The sequence below is a fragment of the Poecilia reticulata genome, linkage group LG1, assembly GCF_000633615.1.
Source record: "Poecilia reticulata strain Guanapo linkage group LG1, Guppy_female_1.0+MT, whole genome shotgun sequence".
NCBI classification, from domain to species: domain Eukaryota; kingdom Metazoa; phylum Chordata; class Actinopteri; order Cyprinodontiformes; family Poeciliidae; genus Poecilia; species Poecilia reticulata.
Genome location: NC_024331.1, coordinates 17,019,877 through 17,046,196, shown reverse-complemented (window position 1 = coordinate 17,046,196; position 26,320 = coordinate 17,019,877). Strand labels below are relative to the sequence as shown.

Below are 26,320 nucleotides of genomic sequence, written 5' to 3'. Positions count from 1 at the left end.
GTGTGTGTATGCAGTACTTTCATTTGGCTGAGGAAATATTACTACAATTATTATTTCATTTTGTCAGGAAGGATACTGGAAACTGAAAATAATGTGATAAATTACAGCTGGAAAAGGGGTCTGATTATATAAGTTATACTTCTTCATACTCCTTTTCAGACTCATAATCACCGATGTGATGTGTCTTCAAGAAATTTATTATGTACTTTGTGTTTGTTCTACATTGCCGGTGAAAGGTTTGTCTGAAATAAATTACTAAATTAATAATAAAAAAATTAATTAATAAAAAATTAATAAATTAATTAATTAATTCTCCGAGCGCCTACAACTCCTGAGATTTCCTTCCACGGGTCCTGGAGAGGGCAGTGAGGAGCCTTTAATCCCCCTTCTAAACACCCAGCTCTTCTCCCATGGTCATTTTTAATTCATGGGGTTATGCAACCCACATCAAACCTTATCACAGCTTCTCTTTTCTCCCTTTCAGCCCGTCTCCTCTAACCTCCACTTTCCAGCTTCGTTTTCTTGCAGAAAATTGAACGCAGAGCCTCGCTGGGGCTTTTTCCTCTCAGTTAGCATGAGTTAGAGGTTGATTCATGTTCCCAGTTGATGCACAGCGATGTAATGTGAAGCTGAATGAATGACGCAGGGTTCACCCTGTCTGAGACTCTTTCTCCTGCTCAAATGGCTTCTCCCATTATTCCAGAGTGATATAATGGAGTTGCACTCCTGGTTGACAGCACAGTGCAAAACATGTAATGGATTCACTGACGAATGTGCAACATGGAAACATATAAAAGTAGCTTGATTAAGGCTATTGGGGGGGTTTTGTCACCACCAGCAGCAGCACAAAGAATTAGCCCTGTGGTAAAAATCTGCGCAGTAAAAAGCTGATTGCATCCCTAAGAGAAGATGCTGTTCATCAAGTAGCAATTTGCTGCCACATACAGTGTTGGCCGTAAAGAATCTAGATCTAATTAGGCTCACAATGATTGGGCCTGGGCTGAAAAACACTGAATTTAAATCTAGTTCAGATGCTGTGGCATCACAATACGCAGACTGTTTATGCACACTTGGGTTATTCTCAAGTGTTAATTTGGTAAATGATCTGAAACAGTTACATGATAAAAAATATATCTAAAAATAAAAAAAGATGAAGAAACCCCAGTGTCCAACTACTCTTTCTGTTTCTCATTGTTATAGCAGACTGAAATAAAAAATAATAGAAAATTAAAGCAACAACTCAACTGCGTATTCTTTGTTCTCCTTTAACATATCAGATATGAAAACGCTCCACTCTGGTTTCATAACTTGTGACTGGGAAATTGCCAGCTCACGAGTCCATCCCCGACGGCTTTTATGCAACCCGTCGGCATATAAATAACCAGAAAGCACCATATTATCTGCAAGAACGTATTCTCAGGATGGAGGCTGCTCCAAGTTTATTATGGCACGGTTAACCCGCTCATAAGGCCGTAGATGTGACTCATCACCAGAGATCATGCGTGTGTCGAGTGTGAAATGAAGGGAAAGCTGTGTAGGGGAGCATTTGGTGGCTGACTAAGCTCTTTTCTCTGGTTGCCTGCAGAGAGTGGTGCAACAACATGCACCAATATAAAACAGACATACACTACTGGCAATTAAATGACTGGCAAGGGAGTAATCAGTCTCGGGCTTATTTGCCCTGTCCTGTTCTGCCCCATTTGAATAACAATAGCTGTTTGTGTTTTGGCACCAACATGAATCAGAAAGCCCTTAAAAGTACTTATTCCCTCCTCTCCATCCTGTCCAGTCCAGTACATGCTGGCCCGAACTTTTATTTTCCTACTTGCCTTTTATCTCCAACACTTACTCTCTTTATTGCCCTCACAGTTTGGTTTCCTAGACTCCTAAAGCACTGCTCAGTCGTTACTCTATCCTGCTTAATATTGCATGTGCTGTTGTGAAATCCCAATTTGTTGGGCCGCAAACACTGAAAAGCACCCGCAATCTAAACTAATAGGGATGAACAAGCGAGAAAGAAAGACTACAGCATGCTCAAGGAGTAAAGAGCAGTATTTGTTACAGGGAGAGATGCCAGGCGGTTACACAACGAGCCTCTCCTGCAGGCTTTGCCAACGCCGGCCAGATAATGAGTGGGAGAAGCAGAAAGAGGCATTTTTAGAAGACGATGCAAAGGGAAAAAAAATGATGGAGAGATGTTTGTGTAACTAAAGGAAGACGGATGATTAGATAATGGCTTTTACATTGTGCAAAAGAGGAGTCGGACAACAGCAGGCCTTTGTGTATAAACATGTATGTTAATGAGAAAACATGGTGGGCAAATGGAGATGGGGTTTATTTCAACTCACTGTTTGTCTCATTAAGCAGTAAAGAATCACATTATTTCCCGACTGAAGAAACCTTTTGTTTTTTTTTTTAAAGAGGTGAAACATCTTCAGAAAATATAATAACTGTGTTTAATTCAAATAATTAAACAAGCAAAAAAGTGCATAAATAGGTTTTGATTAAAAACTCTTTTTTTCTAATTTAATGATCTGTAACAACAACTTGAGTATTGTTCTGGAGATTGTTGAGATGTGCTTAAATGTGCTCCCATAAGGTCTATACATACCCCATAAAAACAAAAATGGGTTCTTCTAAGTGGAAAATAACAAGAATAATTTTCTTTCTGGCCTGAACAGTTTATACTTCACAAAAACTCAAGGACTGAGGTATTTTTTGTATATCATTGTTGTCGAACACGAGACCAAACAAAAGGTTCTGCCCCAATCTGTTAAGAGGAAGCTGCAATAACATCCAGCCACAGATGCAAGAGTGCAAAGATGTCCTTACAGCACTAGGAAAGGGAACACATTTCTCCGTTTTCGAATAGTGTGTAGTTTGTTAAAAACAGCACTTGAGGAATTCAATAGTCATATCTTGTATCCCATTGATTTTGGATGTGTTTGATGTTAAAACACGGTTCCTATTTTCCCCCATCTGTCTATTCCACAAAACATGAACCCTTTAAAGCATCAATTCAAGAGAAATATCTCATAAATGCATTAAATAACTAATGAACCCTATAGAGTCCAATCATATTATGTTCCATTTTAATTACATAAAGGACTCAAAGTGCTTCACTTTTTCCACATTTTGTTATGTTACAACTTTGTTACAAGTTGTAGTAAATTAATCTTCTGCAAAATTCAACACACAAATGACAAAATGGAAAAAAAGTTTTAGATTTTTGCAAATTTATTAAAAATAGAAAACCAGCCACCACAACACATCACACAATCACAAACACACCACCAGGTTTTCTCTGCCTACTTCATATCTAATCTACTGTAAGTAACAGCCACTAGTGGCAGAAAGATTTTCAAAACAGGTCATGCAACACAAATTACTCCTCAACAAAGCATCAAATCTGCAACAGAAAACGAAAGCGATTTGGTCAAGCCAAAGTCAAGACCGCAACCTGAGTGGCAAAACCTCAACAGATCGCTACAAGCTTCATTGAACTGAGGCAATTTAAAAAAAATGAGTTTGCCAAAATTCCTCCACAAAGATGTGAGAGACGCTTAAGGTCCAACAGAGAACAGTAACGACAACTTTCTCCTGCAAAACGCAGCTCAACAACATGTTCTTATAGACTACTAGAGCATTCTGGCTAAGCCTTTTAAATAAATATTCAAACAGAATAATATGTCTTTTTTATGATATTAAAAACCTTAAACTAAGTAACCATTCCTGTTCTGTTTCCAGTTACTACTACTGTACTGGTGGTAATTTTCACCGCCATAAAACACTGAGCTCACTGCTGACAGCAACACTGGTAACATGAGGGAAAAAAGGATGTAAAGAAAATAACGCATGAAGAGTTTGCATATGTTCAAAGGCAGAAACATATACAAACACCTCCAGGCTCAGGCCTCCACACCAATACTTATTTAAGCAGGCTGTGAAAGTGACTCAAGCATTTATATTGCTTACATGTAATCTACAATTAGAGCAAGTCCAGGATGCTGTGTTTATCTTCAGTTTGCTTATAGATCTGTGACTGTAAATGAGAGACAGGGCAGCAAACCTGTCGTATGTTTGAGGACGCACAAAGCATCTGTTGCATCAAGAGAAAAAGCAATATAACAAAATGCACCAGAGAAGCTATTGGTTTTTCAGCTCACCTGGATTTTCTTGAGTCAGGAACAAAAAGAAATGTGAAAGCAGCTACTTTGCTGTGACTAAAGTCTGTTTGGGATCACGGTGTCATAAAAACACAACCACAAGCTCCCCTCTTAATGGTCCTCCTTCATCATTCTCATTATGTGTTTGTATATGGGTTATAATTGCTTTTAGAACACAGCTAGGAAAACAGTCATTCATAAAAAATATAACAGGAAGTCCCTGGATGTGATGTATGTAATGGGTCAGCTCGATCGTGAAGAAAGCTGCACTATGAAGTTTACCAGAAACTGAATGTGCTGTAATCAACCCCACAGGGAGCAGGGCTATCAGCAATAAAATGTCTTAAACATTCCTCTTGGTCCAACTTTAATTCACTTCGTGTGTTGCCAATGCCAAACTACCACCCTGTATAGTAAGACAACGATTCAAAAACAGTGCAGAAAATCAATATCATCTTTCACAACTCCTCCTTGTGTTCACTGATTGTCCAGGCTGAAATTCAACTGGAGAAATCAAGCTCAATTGGAGAAATCCTAGACGGAACGTTAAAGGGAGATGAGAATCGAGTGGAATTGGGTAAGAAGGTAATGGCCAGACAGGAAACACCCCATTAAATATTAAACTCTTCAAGATATTTTTCACATTTTATTTATTGCTGGAAAATAAAGAAATTTAACTGAGATTAAACAACAACAAATAATCTACTTTTAATCAACAAAAGACATTAACAAAATGTGCCTCCCATGTGAGGATAAAGTTAGGACACCCTCAAACAGCTAGTTTTAAACCCTTTGGCTGAGATTACTTCTGGGAGGCATCTATCAAACTCTGACTGTCAAGATGTTTTTGAGCGATTTCCTGCATGTATAAGCCGTTTCAATGGAGAGTCACAAACCAACCAAATCTAAAAAAAAAAAAAAAAAAGGAAGCAGTTTTCTTTCAGTTAGAAATCCCTTCACATTGACACACATTAGCTTCCAGGCATGTTTCACTGTTTGAATTCACTTCTAATTTCCCAGTTGATTTTTTAAAATGTTCATTCATTAAATATACATACCGTTACATAAAGAGGATAATACTGTTTCCTAATAAAGAATATGTCTCTTAGTAACTCTTCTCATCTTTTAATTGCTTTCTGTCTGAGTTAACAGCCGGGCCTTCAGGGTGACTCCTGTCGTTCCTCTAACCTCCAGCTCTACAAAGCCACAGACGTCTGTGCACCTGTGTGGGCGCGTAACCCGAGCTCTGCTTGTGAGCGTGTCTTACCACATGGCGTGCATGTATGTGGGAGGCAGACGGGGGCTGCTGACTGGTGTACAGTTGTACGACCTCATTATCCTCTCCGCAAGCAGGAAATTGCGAAACAAGCTGGCCACCAGCAAGTCCTGACGAAACAACTTCTGGAACAGATCTGAAGTTGGGGATGGAGAAAATAGAAATTATACATAATTCTGCAGACAGAAGAAGGGCAAAAAACGAATTAGATTAACCTATATGCAAGAGTAGAAGAAAACAGGGCACTTTACTGTATATGTGAATGAACAGAGCATATTGAGACAAAGTCACTAAATTTGGAAAAAACAACCTGGTTTGGGGGTTTGCTTCCACTATGTAAAAGACAGAGAAATGCTTATTTTCAATTAGTCGTGTCCGTAATCATGTCCTCTTCTTGTAGCTTAGTCAAATAAGATGGTGGGTCTGGACGGCTTGCAGTGTCTGGGCACATTTGCAATATACAGCTGAAACCAGACGTTTACATTTTATTAAAAGATGCATTCTTTTTATCCCCCCTCTGTCTGACATTAAATCACACTAAACTGGTCCTGTTTTTGGTCAGATAGGATCATGAAAATTATTCCTACCAGCTAAATGACAGAAGAGCGGGAGAGTGAATTCTTTTAACAGGGCACAGTTATGCATTTTCCAGACACATGGTGCCATTTTATAGCACAATCAAGTAACTGTTATTTTCAGTTTTAAAAAAATATATACTGTATATATCAAATATGACATAAAAGAAATTCCAACACCTCCTTCTCTTTAAAGAGTTCCTGCTTTTTCCTTTTCTGTCATTTAGCAAACAGAAATAATACTGGTTTTCCTAACTAAATAAAACCAAGAAAAGACAAGTTATGTATGCTGTGTATGCAAATTTCTGGTTCGAACTGTTTGAAATTTTGATTTATCCAGAATTTTAAACAGGAACAGGAATCCACTAGTTTAGCTCAACTTTGACAAAGTCGGGCCACTTCCTTTCCACCATTTCTTGCTGATGATTATGATTTTACTGTTACTTTTTGGAGATATTTCTTAAGGGACAATGAGCATGTTGTTGGTGACAGGCTGCAGACGTCTCAGTGTGAGTGTGAGTGTGTGTGCGTGATTTGGATAAGGTGTATGCAGTGCCTTCATTACAGGAAATCTCTTTGATGTGGGCAGCTTCATTAACAGCGGAGCCCCGAGGCTTTAAAAGGCTTTGGCAGACATCAGCATTGTCACAATGCTATTCTAACCGGGATACAGTTTGTCGCGTGGGAGTTCGAGTGTGTGACTGAGAGGATGTGTGTTGAATACATGAAACAGGAGGGAAATCAAGGAATACACAATCTAGAGGCATGTCATAACAACGAGTGTGTGCGCCAGCGTTTTCATCAGGGCAAGCATGCGAGAAACGGGTAGTTGCGGCGCGGTGTGTCGTCTGCCAAACCCCGGCTCAAGTGATATCCTCAACTATAGTGCGGGGAACTCTAAACACAATTAATCTCAATTTGAAGAGCTGACCCACACAAACTGCGCTTCTGGCATTTTATATCAACAGCGGCATGATTTCAGCCACTGGGGATGTTCTGATGCTCTCATAGTACTGCTGATGCCTAAACATCGCTGCTTTTTATTTTAGGTGCCCCACTTTGGACTCTCTGAGAGCTGAGCCACATGGGACGCTTTATTTTTCATCATTGCCCAGATATGTTTAAAGATTTTAGTATGCCTCTGATGTCTTTGCAAGCTCATCTTCCTGCCCCGACACCCCCACTGAGTGCTTTCAAACATTACTTTTAGCTTATAATAGCAAAATCTTTTAAAAAGGAGCTTATTTTCCTGATTCTGACGGCTGGTTGGCGAGCCTATAACAAATCAGCACACTAAAGCATTAGTAGAAATTCCTTTTAAAGCTTTGTTTTTTTTTTTTTTTTCAATTAGCACAGCAGAGAAAGTGTGGATCATTTGGTTTTTGGATTACTCAACGGTTGCTGTTTACATGTGTACCGCACAGTGGGGGGTTGTTCTTATGATGTAAAATACAAGAGAGAGGAGACAGTTGGAGCATCCCTGCAGAGGACGCTCAATCTTTCACCAGATTTGATGCAAATTGATGCATTTCTGAGGAAAATCAGCTTCTTATGAATACTTGTACCATTACAAATGTTTTGACTGAACTGAGATGATCTGAGAAGTTCTCATTTTGATTCTAAAAGAAGGAAGGAAGTAAAGACGGAAGGAATGAATGAAGAAAAGAAGGAAATGAAAAGTTTTTAACAAGGGTCACTTAAGAGCTACAGTAAACATTTTGTGAAGGCAGAGAAATTTTTAATTCAGCCAGAAAAAAAGAGAAATCAGAATCTGCTCAGAAATCTCTAACCAGAGTAGCTGTAAATCACTGAAGAGAAACACAATATGTTGCTTTATTTTTGAGCGTGGTGAAATTTTTATTTTCTTATTTAAAATTTTTTGTATTCCTATAAAAACACTATTCAAGCACATTCATGTAGGCCTGTCAATCAGGCCTACATGATTGACATGTGATTAATTAATCACATGATAAATTAAAGCAAGAAAAGAAGTCTTCACGCTTTGTTCTCAACAAGACTTTATCTAAGGGCAGTTTTGCTTACAGAGACATCATATTTCCTTTTATTTGTTGTTTCTGTGGTTTTGTTTATTTTGGATATTTAAAATGTCTGAGAATCTAAAGTTTATTGATCTTTAAGAATGTGTGCATTATTATACCATTACGTTACTTTAAAATGGTCTCAAAGCAACAATATTATCGTTTATCGCTACAACTTCTGGGACAATTTATCGTCCAGCAAAATTTGCTATTGTGACCTGCCTACATTTGTGTGATATATATTTTGTTGTGTACACATACTTGTGAGGATCCAAATAAATGGATCTTCCTGATAAGGAGGAGGCTGTTGTGACGAAGAGACTCACCTCTGGGCAGCACGTTCCACGCGATGGTGTCGGTGATGGCGGTGAAGATCCAGTTGAGCTCTCCGAGGGGCGTGCGTCTGTCGTTGAGCCTGCCAGGGATCCTGCAACACAACACAACACAACACAGATGGCATCGTGTCAGCCGCGCTCACCGCATGTCACAGGGCTTACTCAGAGCAAAAAAAAGCAGCAACTGTTCTGCACTATTACAACACCATGTGAAGACATTAACATTCAAAAGCACCAAGTTTCTTACTCAGAGATTAACAGCTGAATATTCATGTGTTTTTGTGCCTCAGAGCTGCTGTAGGCTGAGATCAGACTGACACCAGGAACAAACACAAAGTAAGTCCGGTCTCGCTTTGATCATGGTTGAGATCTACAAGATAAGATGTTTTAAGAGGCAGCTATATTGCAGCAACATCAGCTGGGATGTCTTTACAAAGTGAGCTGCATGAAAACAAACCTGTGTTCTGATTTGACTTGACAAGGTGTCTCAGTAGTAAAATATTTACACAGGTGGCCATCTCTGCTGATCCTGGCAGCACCTTCTCTAATGCCACGAGACGCTGTAAGATTAGAAATGAATCAATTTTTAAAACTTTTTCCTCCCTAGATTTTTCCTTTTGCATTTCCTTTATTTATTTATTTATTTTTTTGCTGAATTTTCATATCAATCTAATTTTAATGTCAAAGACTGATAACCTGATTAAGTTTTAGTATCCACCAAAGAAATATCTTAACGTGAAGTAGGGGGAAAAAAGTCAATTTCTAAGCTCTTGAGATCTCCTTGAGCAACAGCGGAAGCCATTATCCATTAAGGAAGAAAACGGTGATGAACCTTCCCATGGTGGCCGGGTCAGGAAAATGAATCCATATGTGAATCAATGACTGACCCAGGAGGTCAGTAAAGGCCCCCTACAGACCTTATGTGTCACAGTTAAGGTCAGACTTTGTATTAAAAAACAAGAGACTGTGTAACATGACATCATGAGAGACCTGTAGACCTTAGCTTTAATTACAGTTGGATTAAAAATTAGGACAATGATCCAAAGCTTGCCAGCAATTTCTTCTCTAACACAAACAAATACATAAAAAAAAATCCTGAATCTTAACAAGACGGCAGATTTTTGTAAATGCAATTGCTATTTGTACTGAAGAAAGCAACAGACATCACAAAAAAGAAGCCATGAAGTTCTTAATCAGTTCTCTTGTTGGTGTCTTTCAGATATAAAAGAATCAAAATGAAAACAAATAAAACTTGATGGCAATAAAAGCCAACATCAAGTTGGTAACCTCTTCTTACAAGCGTTCTGGGTTTTCGCCATCAAAAAAAGGGAATTTGTCAACATGCAAAACATACTTTTTACATATGAATTTCCCAGTTCCCTATAAATGATTTATGGTGGTGTGCGTCCATTTTTACTCCCTGTTAAATGAGAGAGTCTGAGAAAGGTGAATCAGCCACTTCACAAAACAAAAAACTAAGTTCCTTAGGTTTCGCATAAAAGAAGCCTTTAACTGTTTCCATCCAGATTTCGCCACAAACTGTCATTTCTAAACATCTATCATCATCATTAGATTCCACACTGGAGCACAAGTATACTCACTGTCCCTTTTGCAATAATACATTACATCTCAAGTTGTTTATCACCCTCCACCCAAGTTTGTATAAATGTGCAACGAGGCTGAACTCTTTTTGACCTAAGTGACAAATAATAGCAGCTGTAAGGCTCCTGGCACTACCAGCCCTCTGTGTAGCGATGAGGGCCGGCCAACTCCTGAGCACTTTGAGTGCCTGCCAAAGGTGTTTGAAAAGTCAGCAGTCAGGATGAACACTCAGCAGTTCCCATCCTCGCTGATTATTCTCTGTAATACATTTGGGGGGGGAAGAGGCAAGTGGTGGATGGGTGAAGAAATAGATGAATCACTGAATGGGTAAGAATGCTCTCAGGTGTTGAGGCTTGTGCCATCAATCAAAGTTTGGGTAAGTTTTGTCCATCTCTTGCTCTCCACATTAAGTTAGGATGTATCGTCCCAATTTAGTTTCCACCAATGCTCCGGTTTCACATCTGTGAGAGTGTCTCTAGTTCCAAATGAAATGAAAGAGCACAACAAAAAAAGTGCTGACATTATTTTTACCCTTTAAAACTTTTCAGAAGTTCTTTATGATACATCTAGTGGGGAACAAACAGGCATCAAACTTAAAAGGTGCAAGACACCATGAAGACGTGAGAAATGAAGACGTGTTACCTTAGACGGTTGTTTGATGTTAAAACGCTGGTTTGTTTTTGAGTTTTTTTGCTTTGATTCAAACAGTAAAAGTGAACTATGAGTTGCAACACAACTCTCAAATAATAAGATTAATACGATATTTAGGCCTTTAAAAGCTCTCATCAGATAGATTAACTGACAAGCACCGGTTAAAAATAAAGAGGAGCCAACGGAGATCCTGTTTTTAAATTGATAAAATTTTGCGACGTATATTAAATACATCAAAGTCAAAGTTCACATTTAAAAGGCTCCACTGACAGCATGAATATCATGTTGATTCTGGATTACAAAGCCTTAAAATTAAACAAAGAAGTCATCTTTTTTAATGTTTTTATGGATCATCGGTCTGTTGAAGATATAAATCATCATTAATAATCTCAACAGGCAGTGATCTCATATCAGCCCCTCATCAAGGCAACAACTTTATTCCCTGTAATTTGAAAGAGTTGATTCTGGTAGCTCATTATTCTGAAGGTACTGTAGATCACGTGGCACTAGAGTTTACAAATACATCAGTAAATAAGACACTGGATGTAAACAAGCTCAGAAGGCTCTGCACAAAGGTGGAAAAAGCTCCCAGAAAAATATACAAACATCTTTGCCACCTTGAGGGAACGGCTTGTTCTTGACGTCACAAAACAGCGAATGAAAGAAGTATTTCATTACCGGATCGATGCAGCATTTCCGCTGTGTTCAAAACAGCGCTACAACAGAGACATGATTCCCGAAACACAGAGTTGGATATCAGAAACCTGCTAATTGCGAAAGTACAGCAGGTTGGATGAAAAGTCTTATAGTGAAAGGCACAGAGGATGACTTAATATGGATCATCCCACATCACTTGCTTCAACACCCTCCTTTGAGACGAGCGAGAGGGGGTGAGCAGGTAAAATCCACATGCCCTGTGCTTCGTGACTCCATTATGTAAAAAGGGCTCCTGTGACTGGATCCAACCAGAATGCGAGTTGGACGAACGTGGGAAGAAAGGAGACAGAAGGGTGCACAGATGGAGTGAGGACCGAAGAATGATCAAATTAATAAACAAATCATCAACATGCGACTATTCAAAGTTGCCACGATACTGAATTTGTTTCACAACAAAATGATTGTAACAAAGGCGATCGATGAGTGTTTAAGGCCATTTCTGTCCACGTGTAACCTTTAAAGGCGAGCAACATGAGTGGACGCTGAGTGTAACGGCTGGCTGCTTAGCCACGCTCGGACCGGTGTTGAATAAGAACAATACGGGAAAATGGAAGAGGGGAAATGTTTGATCCATCGGTTACATAACGCGTACTGCAGAAACAAGCTGCCTCGTCTCTTCATCTTTAAGCAAGTGACGTAATCAGGTGTAAATTTCCAAACTTAACCTAAAAAATTTTAATGCGAGTTCAACCAGTTTTCCAAGCTGATCTATTAGAGATAAACTTGAGGGAAAGAAAGTCAAAACAATCAACAAAATGAGTCAAGACCTGCAAAAAAGGTATAGGAGGTGAACATTAAGTATCACATTAAATGGTCCTCACTCTGGTGCGGAAACATCAGATTATCTGGATTATGATTAAGTCAAGTAATGAAGTGTTTCTGTCTCTTGTTTGATTTTGAGGCTCAGCTTTAATCAAAGAGCTGACACAACTCTAGAGAGTTGAGGTGAGATGAGCTTGGTCCCATTTTTCTTTTATGAGCTCTGAGGATATTCATTATTTAACCAAGGTGGATATTGGCTGACTCAACATTTAAACCCTCCCGTGCAACACATAGGACATGCAATCAACCAAAACAGCACATTTCAGCCACACCGGTCCCACACTGCTGAAACTTCAAGACAGACAAGTTAGAAACCCTTCTACAAAAAAATGTATTACAACTACTTATAAATCTGCAAGAAAGAAGCAAATCCACAAGAAAACTCTACTTTTAACAGGCACGGTAAGTCAAAAGCTGTGTATGAGGTTAAAGTGTTTTATTCATGGTTAAATAGGGAAAGACAACAAAATATATATGATTAAAAAAAAAACCTCTGACGTAAGTCAGTGTGACATTTGTGGGTGTTTGAACTGTCCTTATAGCCAGCAGGTCAAATGTTATTGTTCCTGCAGTCCACAGGATGATTCAGAGGAGACAGGAGATGGAAGATAAAAAGTACATGAGAGCGCAAAGCATAAAGGGAGAGCTTCAGCGTCATCAAAATCCACCAACTAATGTCAGAATGGTTGAGAAGAAAGACTATACGAGTGAAACATTTTTTTATACTTGTTCAAAGGTACTTGTCCCTTCTCTACCAGGTTCCCATCCTGCCTTTGGGAGTCATTCAGCTGCAGTTCGTCTGCAGCTGAATGAAAACTACAGCATTTTCTGTGCAACATCCGTCAACTGGAGAGTGGTCGTGTTTGAGAGAGGAGATGAAAAGAAGCAATGACGATGTGTACAAATAACATCAGAAGAAAACTAAAAGGAAAGATCTCAGACGAGCGAGAAAAAGCTTGGAAAAATACATGTTTGAATTATGAATAATTCGCATTAATAGTTTGGGGAAAAAGGGAGACGTGCCCTATTTATTTGACATTCAGGAACACCTAACTATGCAGCTGTGTGGAAATGCACTGGTATTTCTGAAAGATATACCAGTGAAGTCCAATGAAGTCCAATGAAGTCCAACATAATTATGAGGTGGATAATCCTATAAGTAAGGCTCACTAATTAAAATAGTAAGAAAGTAAATTTTTAAATGAGCAAGCCCATAATAACATCATCATAATGTGTAATTATGCAACTTTTTAAAACACAAATCTCTCCCAAACATTTTCACTTGTCTACCTTCAAACATGTGAACAGGAGTGACATCCCTCTCTCTATGTCGTCTCTGCACCCTGGGCAGCTTTAAATGTTCTCTGGCTTCCCACAGTATTTAGGGTTGTGTTTGGGACTTTTCAACCATCTTCCAGAAGGTATTTTTAAGATCATACACCAATTCTGAAAAAGAAGGACTTCATCTTCACAGGCACTCTACCAGGTCAGGCAGACCAATAAACTTCTTCCACACCAAACTCATCCATATTTTTTATAAGCCTCCATTTCTACACTGGTGAGCAGACATCTTGGAAAGGTAAGAGACGACCCCCAAAATGTTTCCACAAAGTTGGAAGCCTGAATCTACCTGAAATCTCTCTTAATTGTGCAACATTAAGGTTGTGTTCAAACACCATGCAAGGATTCCCCAAATATGAGCAAGCATCATAATTCTGCACCCAAAGAAGCCAGAAAATGGTTGAAATTTTTAACTAATGCAGAAGTGAAGCAGATTGCATCACAATCCCACCATTCCTGGTTGAACATTGCATACAGACTTCTCGACACAAGTTGCTGTCAATGCTCCACAAAGGGCCATTTCTATTAGTAGTTCTTTCTTTTTATTAGCTTCCTTCGTCTTCTTGTGATCTTGAGAAAGTACTGTCGGCTGAATAACTCTGATGTTGATCCACAGACGCATCTGCCCATTATTACTTCTATAAACAGTGCACTGCTGTTCTTCTGCATATGCAGGTCATAAACAGTTCACACCAAAGTCTCACTGCCACTGCATCACTAACAGATTTCAGCAAAAAAAAATTAATTGACCATTAATACCTGCTTTGTGAACGTAGCATAAGAGTTTCTTTCACTGCAACAAAGGGGCCGACCCCCAAAGATCTGCCCCACAATATAATTAATTCTGCACCACTTAACACGACACAATGCAGGCAAGTGTTGTCCTCTGGAAAACTGTCAAAGCCAGGTGGAGAAGCATGTTTGATAACTCCACAGCACGTTGCTCCCCTGCTTTCAAGTCAAGTAGCAATGTACTTAACACGGTTTCCTCCTGTGCTGTCCGCCTCCCGTTCCCTAATCTGAAGGCCGCATGATATTTAAAGATCTGTAGCACCACTTTGTGTTGGTCTATCACACAAAATCCAGATAAAATAACGTATCTGGTTGTAAATACTTATTTGTGTTCTCACTGTGGTAAGAAATATAATTATGAGTTTTTACATCAGCTGCAATGACTCACATTCAAGCTGCAGCTGTTCTTCAGGACAGAAGGAGCTCAGCAAGGAAAAGCAGGCGCTTGTGGGACTGTTGGCATCGGCTTATTCACCATTTGTTTTGATTTTTATTTTCTAATCATCTGAAAAAAGATGTTCAGTTGGGAGGAAAGACTTGTAGGAAGTTCCACGGATAAGCCCATTGCCTGTCAATTACACATAAAAGGAAGCAACAGAAGCTTCACTGAGAGGAGGAATAAACAGATTCTGATATTTAGGAGATGTGGTAAGCATCAAATCAAACTAAAAGAACAAAATAAATGGTATTTTCTGATTCTGTGCATAATTTTATGAGCAGATAGATTTTTGTGCGTGCATTCCTCACCAGATTTTTCCTGCTGGTCCGTGGCAGTCTGACACGCTGCTTATTCAAATTTAACAAACTTAGTGTGACAAATAAACACATCATTAGGAGACTGCTGAGACGCCCTCCAAGTTCAACTCCCTCAGGCACTCTCAGACAATTCTTTTTTTTGTTTTTACCAAGTTACCTAGGTTTTTAAAAAATTAAGTAAACCATCTAAATATATAAATGTCATTTCATCCTCTCCAAAAAGCTTAGGTGGGGATCTACGCAGACAGTTCAGTGAAAACGGAAAAACTTTGGATGTACTCAGAGCTGGCATCAATCTGAGGATGGTGTGCCTGAGAGCAAGAGATGATCCACGTTCAGTCGTTCCACACCCGGAGGTTAATTCAGCAAATTTAAAGCTTTAAATCTGCCAAAGTGCTGCCACTTTGACAGCGAGAGGGAAACAAAGGCATAGGATTATACCTTCAGGATGGAAAACAACAGAGAGAGGGAGGCAAGGCGAGGAGAGGAGAGACAGGCAGGAAAGGGAAACTGGATAATGATGTCTCCAGACCGTGCCCTGCTGACAATAAGAGGGAAAATTGTTGTGCGCTCCTACTTACTTCTCAATGAGGTCTAACGTCACCCCTGGCACCAACTTGGCACTCTTCTGCATACAGAACCTCGAAGAAAAAAGAAGGGAGATGTTACTAATCGAGGTTAAAGAGAAAACAAGAGATGCTATAAGACGCAATGAAACGTTTGGCCTCAATGGTGCAAATTTTACGGCCCACATCAGAGTCAATCAATAAATAACACGCAAATGAAAAACGAGGGCTGCAAAAATTGCAAGCATCGAGGACTGAGAGGTACGAGTGTATTTTGGCTGAGTTATAGTCGAGAAGGAGGGGACAGTCAGTGGGAAACACGGACTCGTATTTCTGAGACATCTGCCATGGGGGATATTGTTTACTATGCCTGGTTAGGTCTGACAGGTCGGGCCAGATGTAAGTCACAGCCGGCTGCTGTTCAGAGGCCCGACAGTCGCACGGATCGCTACACTGCAAAAACTGAAATCTTAGTAAGATTAAATATCTTAAATTAAGGAGATTTTTCTTGTTTTCTTTCTGTCAAGATAATTTTTCTCACCAAGAGGGATTTATGTAAGAATATTTTTCTTATTTTAAGTGTTTTTGTACTTAATTATCTCAGTAAGATATAAAAGCTTAATGTTAAGAAAATATTACTTATTATGAGTAAATATGTGCTAGAATCTAGAATATCAATATTTACCAATCAAACTTCAAGTCTAGAACTTATTTTATATAAGTAAAAATTTCTTATTTCAAGCACAGAAAGCGAAATCACATACTTAATTAAATGTATTCAGATAATTAAAACAGACTATGTCCAAATGGAATCCTTTGTGTTATTGTCAATGAAAAATTAAAAAAAACCCATGAACTTATATTCTTGTATAAGTTGGCAGAGTGTACAGGAAATTATAATTTCATATTTAAACGATTGACATTTAACACAACAATTTCAGAAACAATATCAGTTTATATATCAAGATAATTCTTGGCATGTTTCCATCTGCTAAGGACCTTCTTAATTTGATCTTCTTGATGCAACCTCTTACTGACATGTCATGAAATTTCTATTGATGTGTGATTTGAAATGGCTGGTATTCCACACAATGAGATTAGAATCAACAATATTGATTAGCTCAATGTCATGATAAATATTTTAACTTTTGGTTTATATTTCAAATTCTTACTTTATAAGTTACTAATATTAGTTTGAACAATATTTTATTCATCATGTTTGTAACCCCTTTTATGACATCATACAATCCACATGGGAAAGCGCCCAAAATGTCAGTGAGATAGTATTAATGTTCGATACAACAGATTTTCTTTCCGATCCAATACCGAGTAAAATTTAAGGTGGTATTGGCAACAAGGATCCCATACTTTGTGCAAAGACAGTTAATTTGCTTCTTAATTAAATAAAAAATAAATGTAATCCATATCTTGGCTTCATAAAAAGAACACAATGTACTCTGATGCACTCATTTTAAACTCAGAAGTACATTGAGAACAATCTCGTTTACTATAAGCTATTTTAATTCAGCAGAAATATACAAAACATATGAAAATGGAGTTGCAAACTAAAAAAAARTAAATTAGTAAAGTAATAACCCTACTAAACACATCCTTGTTTAATTATTAAAACTACTACAAAATGACAGCTGAAATGGCTCCATGTCACTTTTTTAATAATCTGTCAACATGTTCATTTCTGAGTGAGTGAGCGTCAGCAGCACGCTGCGCTTGGGCATTACGTCCTTACACATTACATACTCACCAGGCGGAAGAAAAAGTAGTTCCCATTAACAACGTTTCATTTCGGCAAGATCTCAATAATTTAGTTACTTTCTAACTTGCTCTTGTTAATCTACATTATCTCAAATTACTAAAGTGTTGAAAGTATTGATCCTTGGATCTGACAATAGATTTTAAAGAATTAAGTTCTGGTATCGGAAGAATCGATATTTCAGTATCAATCCGCACATCACTAACGGCAACGCCAGAGATCATTTAACTGCCCTGATTAACCGTTAATTCAGTTGTAACAGCCTAACTAAGCTTTTATCTACTGTACTTTTATAAGATTTTCTTTTGGCAAATTCTCTAATCTCGGTTGGACATGAATGAAGATGGAGGACTTTTTTACGTGTATAGACCCTACAGCTGCTGTACTCAGAGGTAAGTTTAAAGTTGTCTGTCTTTCTAAGATAAGCTAACTGAAGCTAGTTAGCATGTCGTGATATGCCAATTTTCATCAGCGGTTAAAGAGCCGCTCTTGTRAATATGAGCTTTGAACAGTTATTAACCACAATAGATGTGGCTTAAAAATAATATCGACACGAGTCTTGGTAGCTTCCGTTTTTTAACATAGCTAAGGTGGCTTCTCATTCGTAGCTTATGATTCGGGAAATGGTTAAAGAGCAATTCCGCCTAGTATTTCACTAACTGAGGGTGTTTGATATGCTGTAATTTAAAAACTTGAATTCAATGAGTCTAAAAGCCTAGGTAAGATATTTCACACTGTTACCAGGATATTTTAAACACTATTTTTGATTTGTGAATTTAAGTAGTCCTAGTTTGATTTAATTAAAATAACTTTCTTGCCATCTTGAATTCATGTAATATTGTAATTGAGCACATGAACTAAAATAAGACTTGTTTTATTTTTCAAGTAAACCAAACTGTTGCCATGGTGAAGCCTATGCCAGACACATCTCCWATCACGTATTGCACCATCTACAAGAAACTTTGGGAATTGCAAGTGACGGCATCCTTCACATTCTTGAGGTAAGAAATTTATGATACTGATTCATCATTACACTGATTAGTCCCTAAAACGTGGTTTGTTTTGTGACTGTTTTTCTGTCTGTGCTCCAATTAGCAGATGACCCAACAACTTCAAACAAGACCACTTTTCAGCTCTGTGGTGATCGTGAAACCAACTTTCTACTGGCCATTGGAACCATGCCTGCCCTGATCTTCTGAAAGGAGGACATCATAGCTACTACACCTTTCAGCATCCGTGTGTGTGGCCACTCCTCTCTGTGCTGCTGACAGACGTCTTGAGAACGCCGTCCGTAACTGAGGCAAGACTTCCACATATAAAAGGCTATGGCTTATTGGAAGAAGTTCATTGCGGGGGAAGCTCCTATTGTTGACATCTAATCCCAAGATTTTTTTTTGCTTTGGACAATTTGGTTTGCTTGACTCTTAGTGCAGCAGATGTGTCAGATCGTCATTGTTCTGTCATTTTACAGGATTGTTTCAGAATCAGATGCCCATCCAGACTTTAAATTCTGACCAGTAGTCATGTTTTATTGTGTTTATGTGAAACTTAAACGTAATAAAGATGTTAAAAGTAATTGAACTTATGTCTTCATTTCAGCAAGCCAATAACATCTCTTGTTCCAGTATTCACAGGATCAATTTTTGGATTTTTGTCTTAGCATAAGAACCTTGAGTAAAGCTGTGACAAAATATATATTTTAATCCTATGCAACAATAAAAATAAACTAGATTTAGGTATACACTGCAAAAAGTCCCCTTTCAAAAACAAGAAAAAAAAAGTACAAAAATAGGGTATAATTTTCTTAAAATAAGAAAAATTATCTGCCAACAGAACAAGAAAATTTATCTTGTCAAGATTTTCCAAAACAAGAAAAAATATCTAACCAAGATAAACCTACAATATCTTAAAATTAGTGTATTTGTACTTAAAACAAGCCAATTTTACTAATACAAATAGAATATATGAGATTTATTTTCTTAATACATAGAACATTTTTCTTAAAATAAGAAAATTTTACGCTATTTTAAGAAATTCAGTGTCAAGTAACATTTTCTTTACTTGAGATAATTTTTCTTAAAATAAGATAATATATCTTACTCGTATAAGTAAAATTGGCTTGTTTTAAGTAAAAATACACTAATTTTAAGATATTGTAGGTTTATCTTGGTAAGATATTTTTTCTTGTTTTAGAAAATCTTGACAAGATAAATTTTCTTGTTCTGTTGGCAGATAATTTTTCTTATTTTAAGAAAATTATACCCTATTTTTGTACTTTTTTTTTCTTGTTTTTGAAAGGGGACTTTTTGCAGTGTAGGAGTCGTCACACACCTGGAGAAGAGCAGGTGTGTGTGCTTTTGTACACAGTGAGCAGAGAGCAGCTGTGGGAAAGATTACATAAAGGAAAACAATGGAAAGAGAGTCTCAGAAATTATAACTTTTATAACGCTAACATGACTGAATTTTTTTCAAGAGAGAGGTATAATGCAAAATTAACTTAGAGCTTTACATCATGTTATAATATAATTCCCTCACGAAACACAAACCTAAAGTGTTGCTTTGACTTATTCAAGCATGTTTGAGATGTCCTTGAATAGGATTTGGCAACCGTTCCGGGGGTGCCTAAACGCTTGCTCCCACAAAGCGGCACCTTTTCCGCAAAGCTGATTGGGCTTCTGCCTCTCATAGCCCTTATTCCCCCATGCAGGATTAGCAAACACCTGGTAAAAATGAGCGTTTGCGGAGCTTATGATACAAACTACAATGCTCCTTTAAACAGTATCGTTGGATGGCATGGAGGAGCATTAATGTGACGAGGGGCTAACCAGGGAGTCTCAGAAGGGGTGAGAGGTTATTAAAGAGACTGAGATTAATTAAGATAGTCAGCGAGTCAGATATGATCATTGGCCATATACTTGTGCAAATTTGAACTACTAAAATAAATTTGCTTAATGGGAACACAGAAATTTTGAAAATACAATGTTTTTTGATAAAGTTTTTACGCTAGAATGAGGTGGCTTTTCAGCTGTATGAAAATTTGTGTATTTCACAAAACTGCAATGGAAACACTTTTTTCGCATCACACGAGTCGTGATCAAAGACCAGATGTTACTACTGCCAGAAACGATGAAGAAGATAACAGGAAGTGGGAGGAGGATCATGGTGTGGCATATTTTTTAATGATTTATTGAATAAACTAACTTATTTCTGTATAATTTTAATTGCATTTCTTATTTAATAGAAGCACCCCAATTGAAAGTGTCTTTTTTTTTTTTTTACATTAGCAGAATAGCAACAAATCTTCGCGTGCATTTGTAATGGAAACACGGCTACTGGTGTCAAGTCACATTTAATTTAAATAGTTTTTGATGTGTACAATATTTTAATGGCATATGAAGGCATGTAATATAATGATTTCATCCTATAAAATGGCATGACGTGCCTGGAAAATACAAAATACTGCCTCTTTAAACACCAACTTAACAAATGACAGACAGTATTAAAAAATGTAAAGGTAAAAAAATATGCAAAAACTATGTCTTTTTTTCCTTTTGCTTAAAAATATTTAATTAGTATTCAAAAGCCTATAAAAGGACTCTTGATCCAGAAGCTGAAATCATCACATTTAGGTTGCTTACAGTTTACGTCTGACAAAAACTGTACAAGTGTGTTTCACAGCAGGGATGATCATCACAAAAAAAAATCTTCTATTAGAAGAACAGAGCAAATGCCAAATGATTGCTAATACAGTTGGATGAAACTCAAAACAGAACCATCTGTGGCATCTCAATAGAGAACAGAAGAAAAATTAAAAAACCAAACATGTAAATAAGACAAAAAGAAAATAAATTACAAAAAGAAAACGTGCAGTCATGTAGAAACGGAAATGAGATGTGCAAAATACATCAATACAATCCAGCTGTGTGATTGTATTGATGTACCTACCCTTAAGACAAAGGGTAGATCACTTCTACAGTAAGTTTTTTTGATCTGAAAATAAAAAAATCTATAAAGGAACTGACGGGGGGCAAGAGATATCTGGGGGTGGGTATTGCTCCTATTATAAAAGTAGGAGAAACACTGAGTACTTACAGTCAAAGCTGCATCTTACTTTTATAGACAGCTCTCAGATAACTTATGATAAATAATTCTTTCATGAGAATGAGTGATTCTAGTTTGCTGAGCAGAATCCGGAGCTGCCATCATCCTCGGACGCATATCTGAAAGCCAAACTGACTCACGAATGCCCAAAAACAACGTATCCAGGATCTGAGCCACCCTGACTGACTGTGGCGAAGGCTGCTGCACTTGAATTCCTTCTGTTCCTGAAGAATAATGAGTTCCCACATGACAGCAGCACGACTTTCTGACTCTTCAAAGATCAGCCGGGGTCTTGAGTGACTCTGACACTCCTAAAGCCAAGAGCAGGAAAGATGTGATCGCAACAACTTGTTCTATGGTCTCTCTGGTCAAATGCATCTTAATTAAAAGTCACAACATACACAATCTGGTCTAATAAAAGAAAAATACCACAGACATGCAATATCAATTCCCACAAACATATGTCTATAATCTTTTAACCACAGGGATATTATAGCTCAAGATTAAGGGCTTTATTTATGCTTTTGTATGTTTTGGTGCAAAACGAAATCAATAAGTCTCCACACATAAGCAACAGATGATTGAGAATTAAGACAGGACAAAAATAGACAGGCTGACATTACGAACCACAAAAATAAAAGTTTCGTCAGAGAGTTGGAATCAAATTTCTGTTCAGCGAGACATCAGAACTGTTCCACCAAAGACGACAGGAGAGAAAAAAAAGGAAAAGAAGAGGAACCCACGATGGGAGGTCAGATGCAATCGGTGGCATTTCATCCATTCATACCGTACCATAATTTTGATCCAGAAGCTGACTTTATCCCGGCTTTATGAAAAGCCCTGTTTGTCCTCACCTACGATCAAAAACAGCCTCTGACATTCTAGGCACGCACTCTGATCAGAGCAAAGTCATTCAACTTGGCTGTTTGAGCTTCAGCTCTGCTGTCTTTGCTCTCTGCGATATCAAAATTAGAAGAAGAAAAAAAAACTATTCGACACAATGCGGTTATAGCATTTAGTTATGAGATTCAGAAATTAAAAAGAAGCACAACCAGAGGAACACAGTGAGTGAAAATGTTGCTTAACAACAGCTACAAAAGACAATATATAGTCCATAAAACTTAAGGGAAATTTCACAAATATTTTCTAAAGTAGCTCAACTAAACTGTTGACATGTGCAAAAATATGCATCAGGTTAGAGAGCCTTTTAAATGTCTCATACCTTCTACTATATTGTATTGAAAAGTTCTGGGTTTTTCAATAAATGTAACTCGCCTTGAAGTCACATCCACTCAAGCAGCTGCTAATTAAATTAGCATTTATTAAAAGTCCTCGGCACAGTCACTTTGCATGAAGGTAGTAAAAAAAACCAACAAAAACAAAAACCACGGCTAACAGTGAAGCTCTTTTAAGCTACGACCGTGGCTGATCATTCACTTGCTCATGCAGAAAACACAATATAACCAAACTAGCTTCAGTGCTAAAGCCAGTTATTAAGTGGATCCACAATGCAACCACTTTGTTTTTGCTGCTACGCCAACCATTGTTTGATCCGTCCTCCACTGTTTTCCCAGTCTTCGTAGAGGTTCATTGCTCCAGAAGAAAGTTTAACTATTCAAATAATTTTGTGCATCCCATCATTCTGGATAGATCACTGATCCAGTTTCAAACAGGGGAGAGCAGTGACTGTGAACGCTTAATCCTGACTTGCTGATATCTGATCAGTACCAACCGAGTTGTAAAAGGGATAGATCTGAGAAGGATTTATTTACTCCACCTGACAATACAAAAGAAACCACAAGGAATCAGAGTTGGAAATGTTTATAGATCCCATGGAAAGTGACACCAGAAAACATTCAGATGCTAGGGTCAGGGAAAGCAACATGGAAGCCATCCTATCTTGTATCAACGAGTCAGACTGGTGGCGTGTTATGATTTGGGAATAATTTCCTTGCCACAGTTTGGGGTCCTTAAAGCTGAAGTAGGTAACTTTTATTAAAAAAAAATCTGAAAAAAAATAAATAAATGGAGTTCCTCTGACGTGCGATTCTACTGCCATCTGCAAAAATGCACCACTTGTTCAGAAACAATCAATCAGAGCCAGGAGGAAGGTCGCAGTCAAGCTCGCGTACATGCTGCAGATGTAATTAAGTTGTGAAGAAACAACTTTATCTTACAGAAAAACTGTTTATCTGCCATTATTATTGGTCATGCTTACTAGCCTGGACATTCACGGCAGGCTCCGCTGCTGGAAAGAGCTTTAATGTGGCAGAGAGCAAGGGAGAGGATGTGAGGAGTGCATACACAATGGTGATTGACAGCACTAAGATCCTCCTCTTGAATCTGATTGGTTGTTTCTGGTGTATTTGTGCAGATAACAGTGGGGCCTTGGGAGAAGACAGACGAGTTTGAGTTTTTCACAGGTCATCGTCTAATGTCACAATAAAAACTGTTTTACAAAAATATTAAAACTATTTTGATAAAACTTACCTAATGAAGTTTTAACAGTATTAAAATGTACCAGAGTACATGTTACAACAAACAAAAACTGGACATTTAGGACAGATCAAAGCCAATAAAACACCCAAAAAGAGGAGTCAAGTTTTACTGACACCAGTCTTCATATGACCGGTACGTTAATATACCTGCATTGAGAAGAACGCACACAAAAAATAAGCCGGCTGAAGAGCAGAAGGGCTGCTGGGCACAAATAATGAGGAAATTGAAGGATTATTGTAGACAGAGAGCAAAAATGGCGGAACTTAATTTGGACCGGTGAATAAAGGCTAAGCAAATGTGTGGGCGATAAGTGCAGAGGCGAGAAAGTGAGCATGTACATATTAAACTTTGAAGAGGGAAATTAAGTGGATCCAATGTGAGGTAACTACAATACTGCTCCCAGGGTGAGAGACAGGAGAGGAGGAGTGGGAGGGACAGTGTCTCCTCCGGTCCCTGCTGAGCTGGCTGCCTTCTACATCTCATTACCCCCTTCAATCAGCCGTCGTCTCCCATCAATGCTATATGGTCTGGAAGGGCTGGCAGGTGTTCCTGGGCTTTGTCTCCTGAGTTACCGCAACAGCCCAATTCACTTATGTGTAGCTTAAGCACTGACCACAATTGTTCGGGTGAGACTTTGAATGTTTGTTAGACAACTTTAGTGAACAAACAGAGTCATGAAGACCAAGAAACACAGCAGACAAGGCAAAGTTAAGTTATATGATGATATTCTAAGCCTTGAAGATCTCATTGAGCAATTCCTCATGTCAAAATAGAAATAAATTAGAACAACTTCAAAGGACAGCGTTAATCTGAGAATCAGCCAAGATGTAAAAGTAACTCAGGAGGAGCTGCACAGATCCATGGCTCAAATGGAGACTCTACAATTCTGGTATTTTGAGAAAAAGAAGCAGGAAGAAACCATTGCTGCAGGAAAACCTTAAACTGAACCATTTAGAGTTTGCCTTTAGATAAGTAGGGGGCAGTTTCCATGCAAGAAGATGCTCAGGTCAGGACAAAATAAAATTTACATGCAAATCACCAGTGTGACAAAAAAATAACATCGTACAATAAACTGAACGCACCATGCCAATGCCGAAACATGTTGATGGAAATATAGTGCTGATTTTTTTTTTCTTTTGTTACTTTTCTGCAAAGATCTTCCTCATGTAAAATGTAAAAGTTTGGCTTATATGTTATGGCACAGGTATTTGTGCAAGTATTCTTGTGCCATCAGGTATGGAAATAATGTGCAAGTCCACATATTCACAACTTTCCAGAAACAGTCAGGACATTAAAAATGGGCTTCTTCCAAAAGATATTGCATGAGTGCAAACTTGGGCATAGAAACCCCAAGATGAGAGTTTTTTTTTTCCATTAATATGCATGACGAGGTTTTCTGAGGCAAACCTGCTGCTCTCTTCAAATTCATACAAGTCTAAAGAAACTCGTCAGCTAAAGCCTATGCAGCATTACGTAACCGTTTTCTCTGTGGTTCATCCCACATCAAGAGACAAGAGGGAGAAGATGAATGTGTCAACATTTTTACAAGTAATTTACATTTCTGTTATTAAAGCCAGGGCTGCTGCATAAAATTAGAGGTGTGTGTGTGCGCGCACGTGTGTGTGTGCGTGTGTGTCTGTGCATGTGCATGCATGTGTGTGTGTGCATGTACGCACTCTTGTGAAAGCTCAATTTCCCCCATTTCTTCCACAGACCCTGGAATTAGAAGGAAGAGCAGCAATTGTTCTCAATGAACATAATGAGGTTGTATTGTAATGTTTGGATATGCCCAAGCTGCTGCTCCACTTCCTGTTAAATCGCATCTGTGTCCCTGGTTTTCTGGCTTCAAACAATGTTTGCTAATGAGATCTTGCTTAATACCTCCGTTATCTATCCAAAATATACAGCAGCTAGCAAAGGAAAAACTCGTGTCAGAAACCCCCAACAATACGATGCATGTTTTTTCCACACGCACACGCCAGGAAAAGCAGCATCCCAGAGGCGGGATTAGCATTTGGAGAACTATTCGTATTAGAGCTACAACGAAGAAAGCAAGGGGTTCATTTGGCAGCTGGAATCTTTTCTAACTGGTTAAATTTTGTCTGACAGCAGATCATTATGAAGTTAGCTCTTCATAACCGTCTCAGAATCTCTAGTTGTGCTTTTTTCTTCTTTGTCTAATCACCCTGCTGATGCCTAACAGGTGCTGACACCAACACACATTCACATTAATTGACACAATAAGGAGCTTAGCGTAAAAGAAATCGTCATTAGTGCTGAAGGCAGAGACGCCTGTTTATTGTAATTCAAT

The 26,320-nt window shown here is 38.2% G+C and overlaps 1 protein-coding gene and 1 long non-coding RNA gene across 9 annotated transcripts in view; one reads left to right on the top strand and one right to left on the bottom strand.

Moving 5' to 3' along the window:
- Positions 1-26,320, bottom strand: part of rptor (regulatory associated protein of MTOR, complex 1) — a 158,796-nt gene that overhangs the window by 66,485 nt on the left and 65,991 nt on the right. For all 8 annotated transcript variants that reach the window (XR_533531.2, XR_533530.2, XM_008406982.2 and 5 more), the window contains exons 8-10: positions 15,654-15,713; positions 8,383-8,483; positions 5,434-5,578 (exon numbers count right to left, since the gene is read on the bottom strand). Coding sequence is in view for 6 of the 8 variants with exons in the window: in XM_008406982.2 (XP_008405204.1) it covers positions 5,434-5,578; positions 8,383-8,483; positions 15,654-15,713 (306 nt within the window). In the remaining 2 variants the exon portion in view is untranslated. The remainder of the gene's footprint in view (positions 1-5,433; positions 5,579-8,382; positions 8,484-15,653; positions 15,714-26,320) is intronic.
- On the top strand, positions 17,012-18,985 carry LOC103463543 (uncharacterized). Its single transcript, XR_533525.2, has 3 exons — positions 17,012-17,801; positions 18,296-18,410; positions 18,505-18,985. It is a non-coding gene; the product is annotated as an uncharacterized LOC103463543 (long non-coding RNA).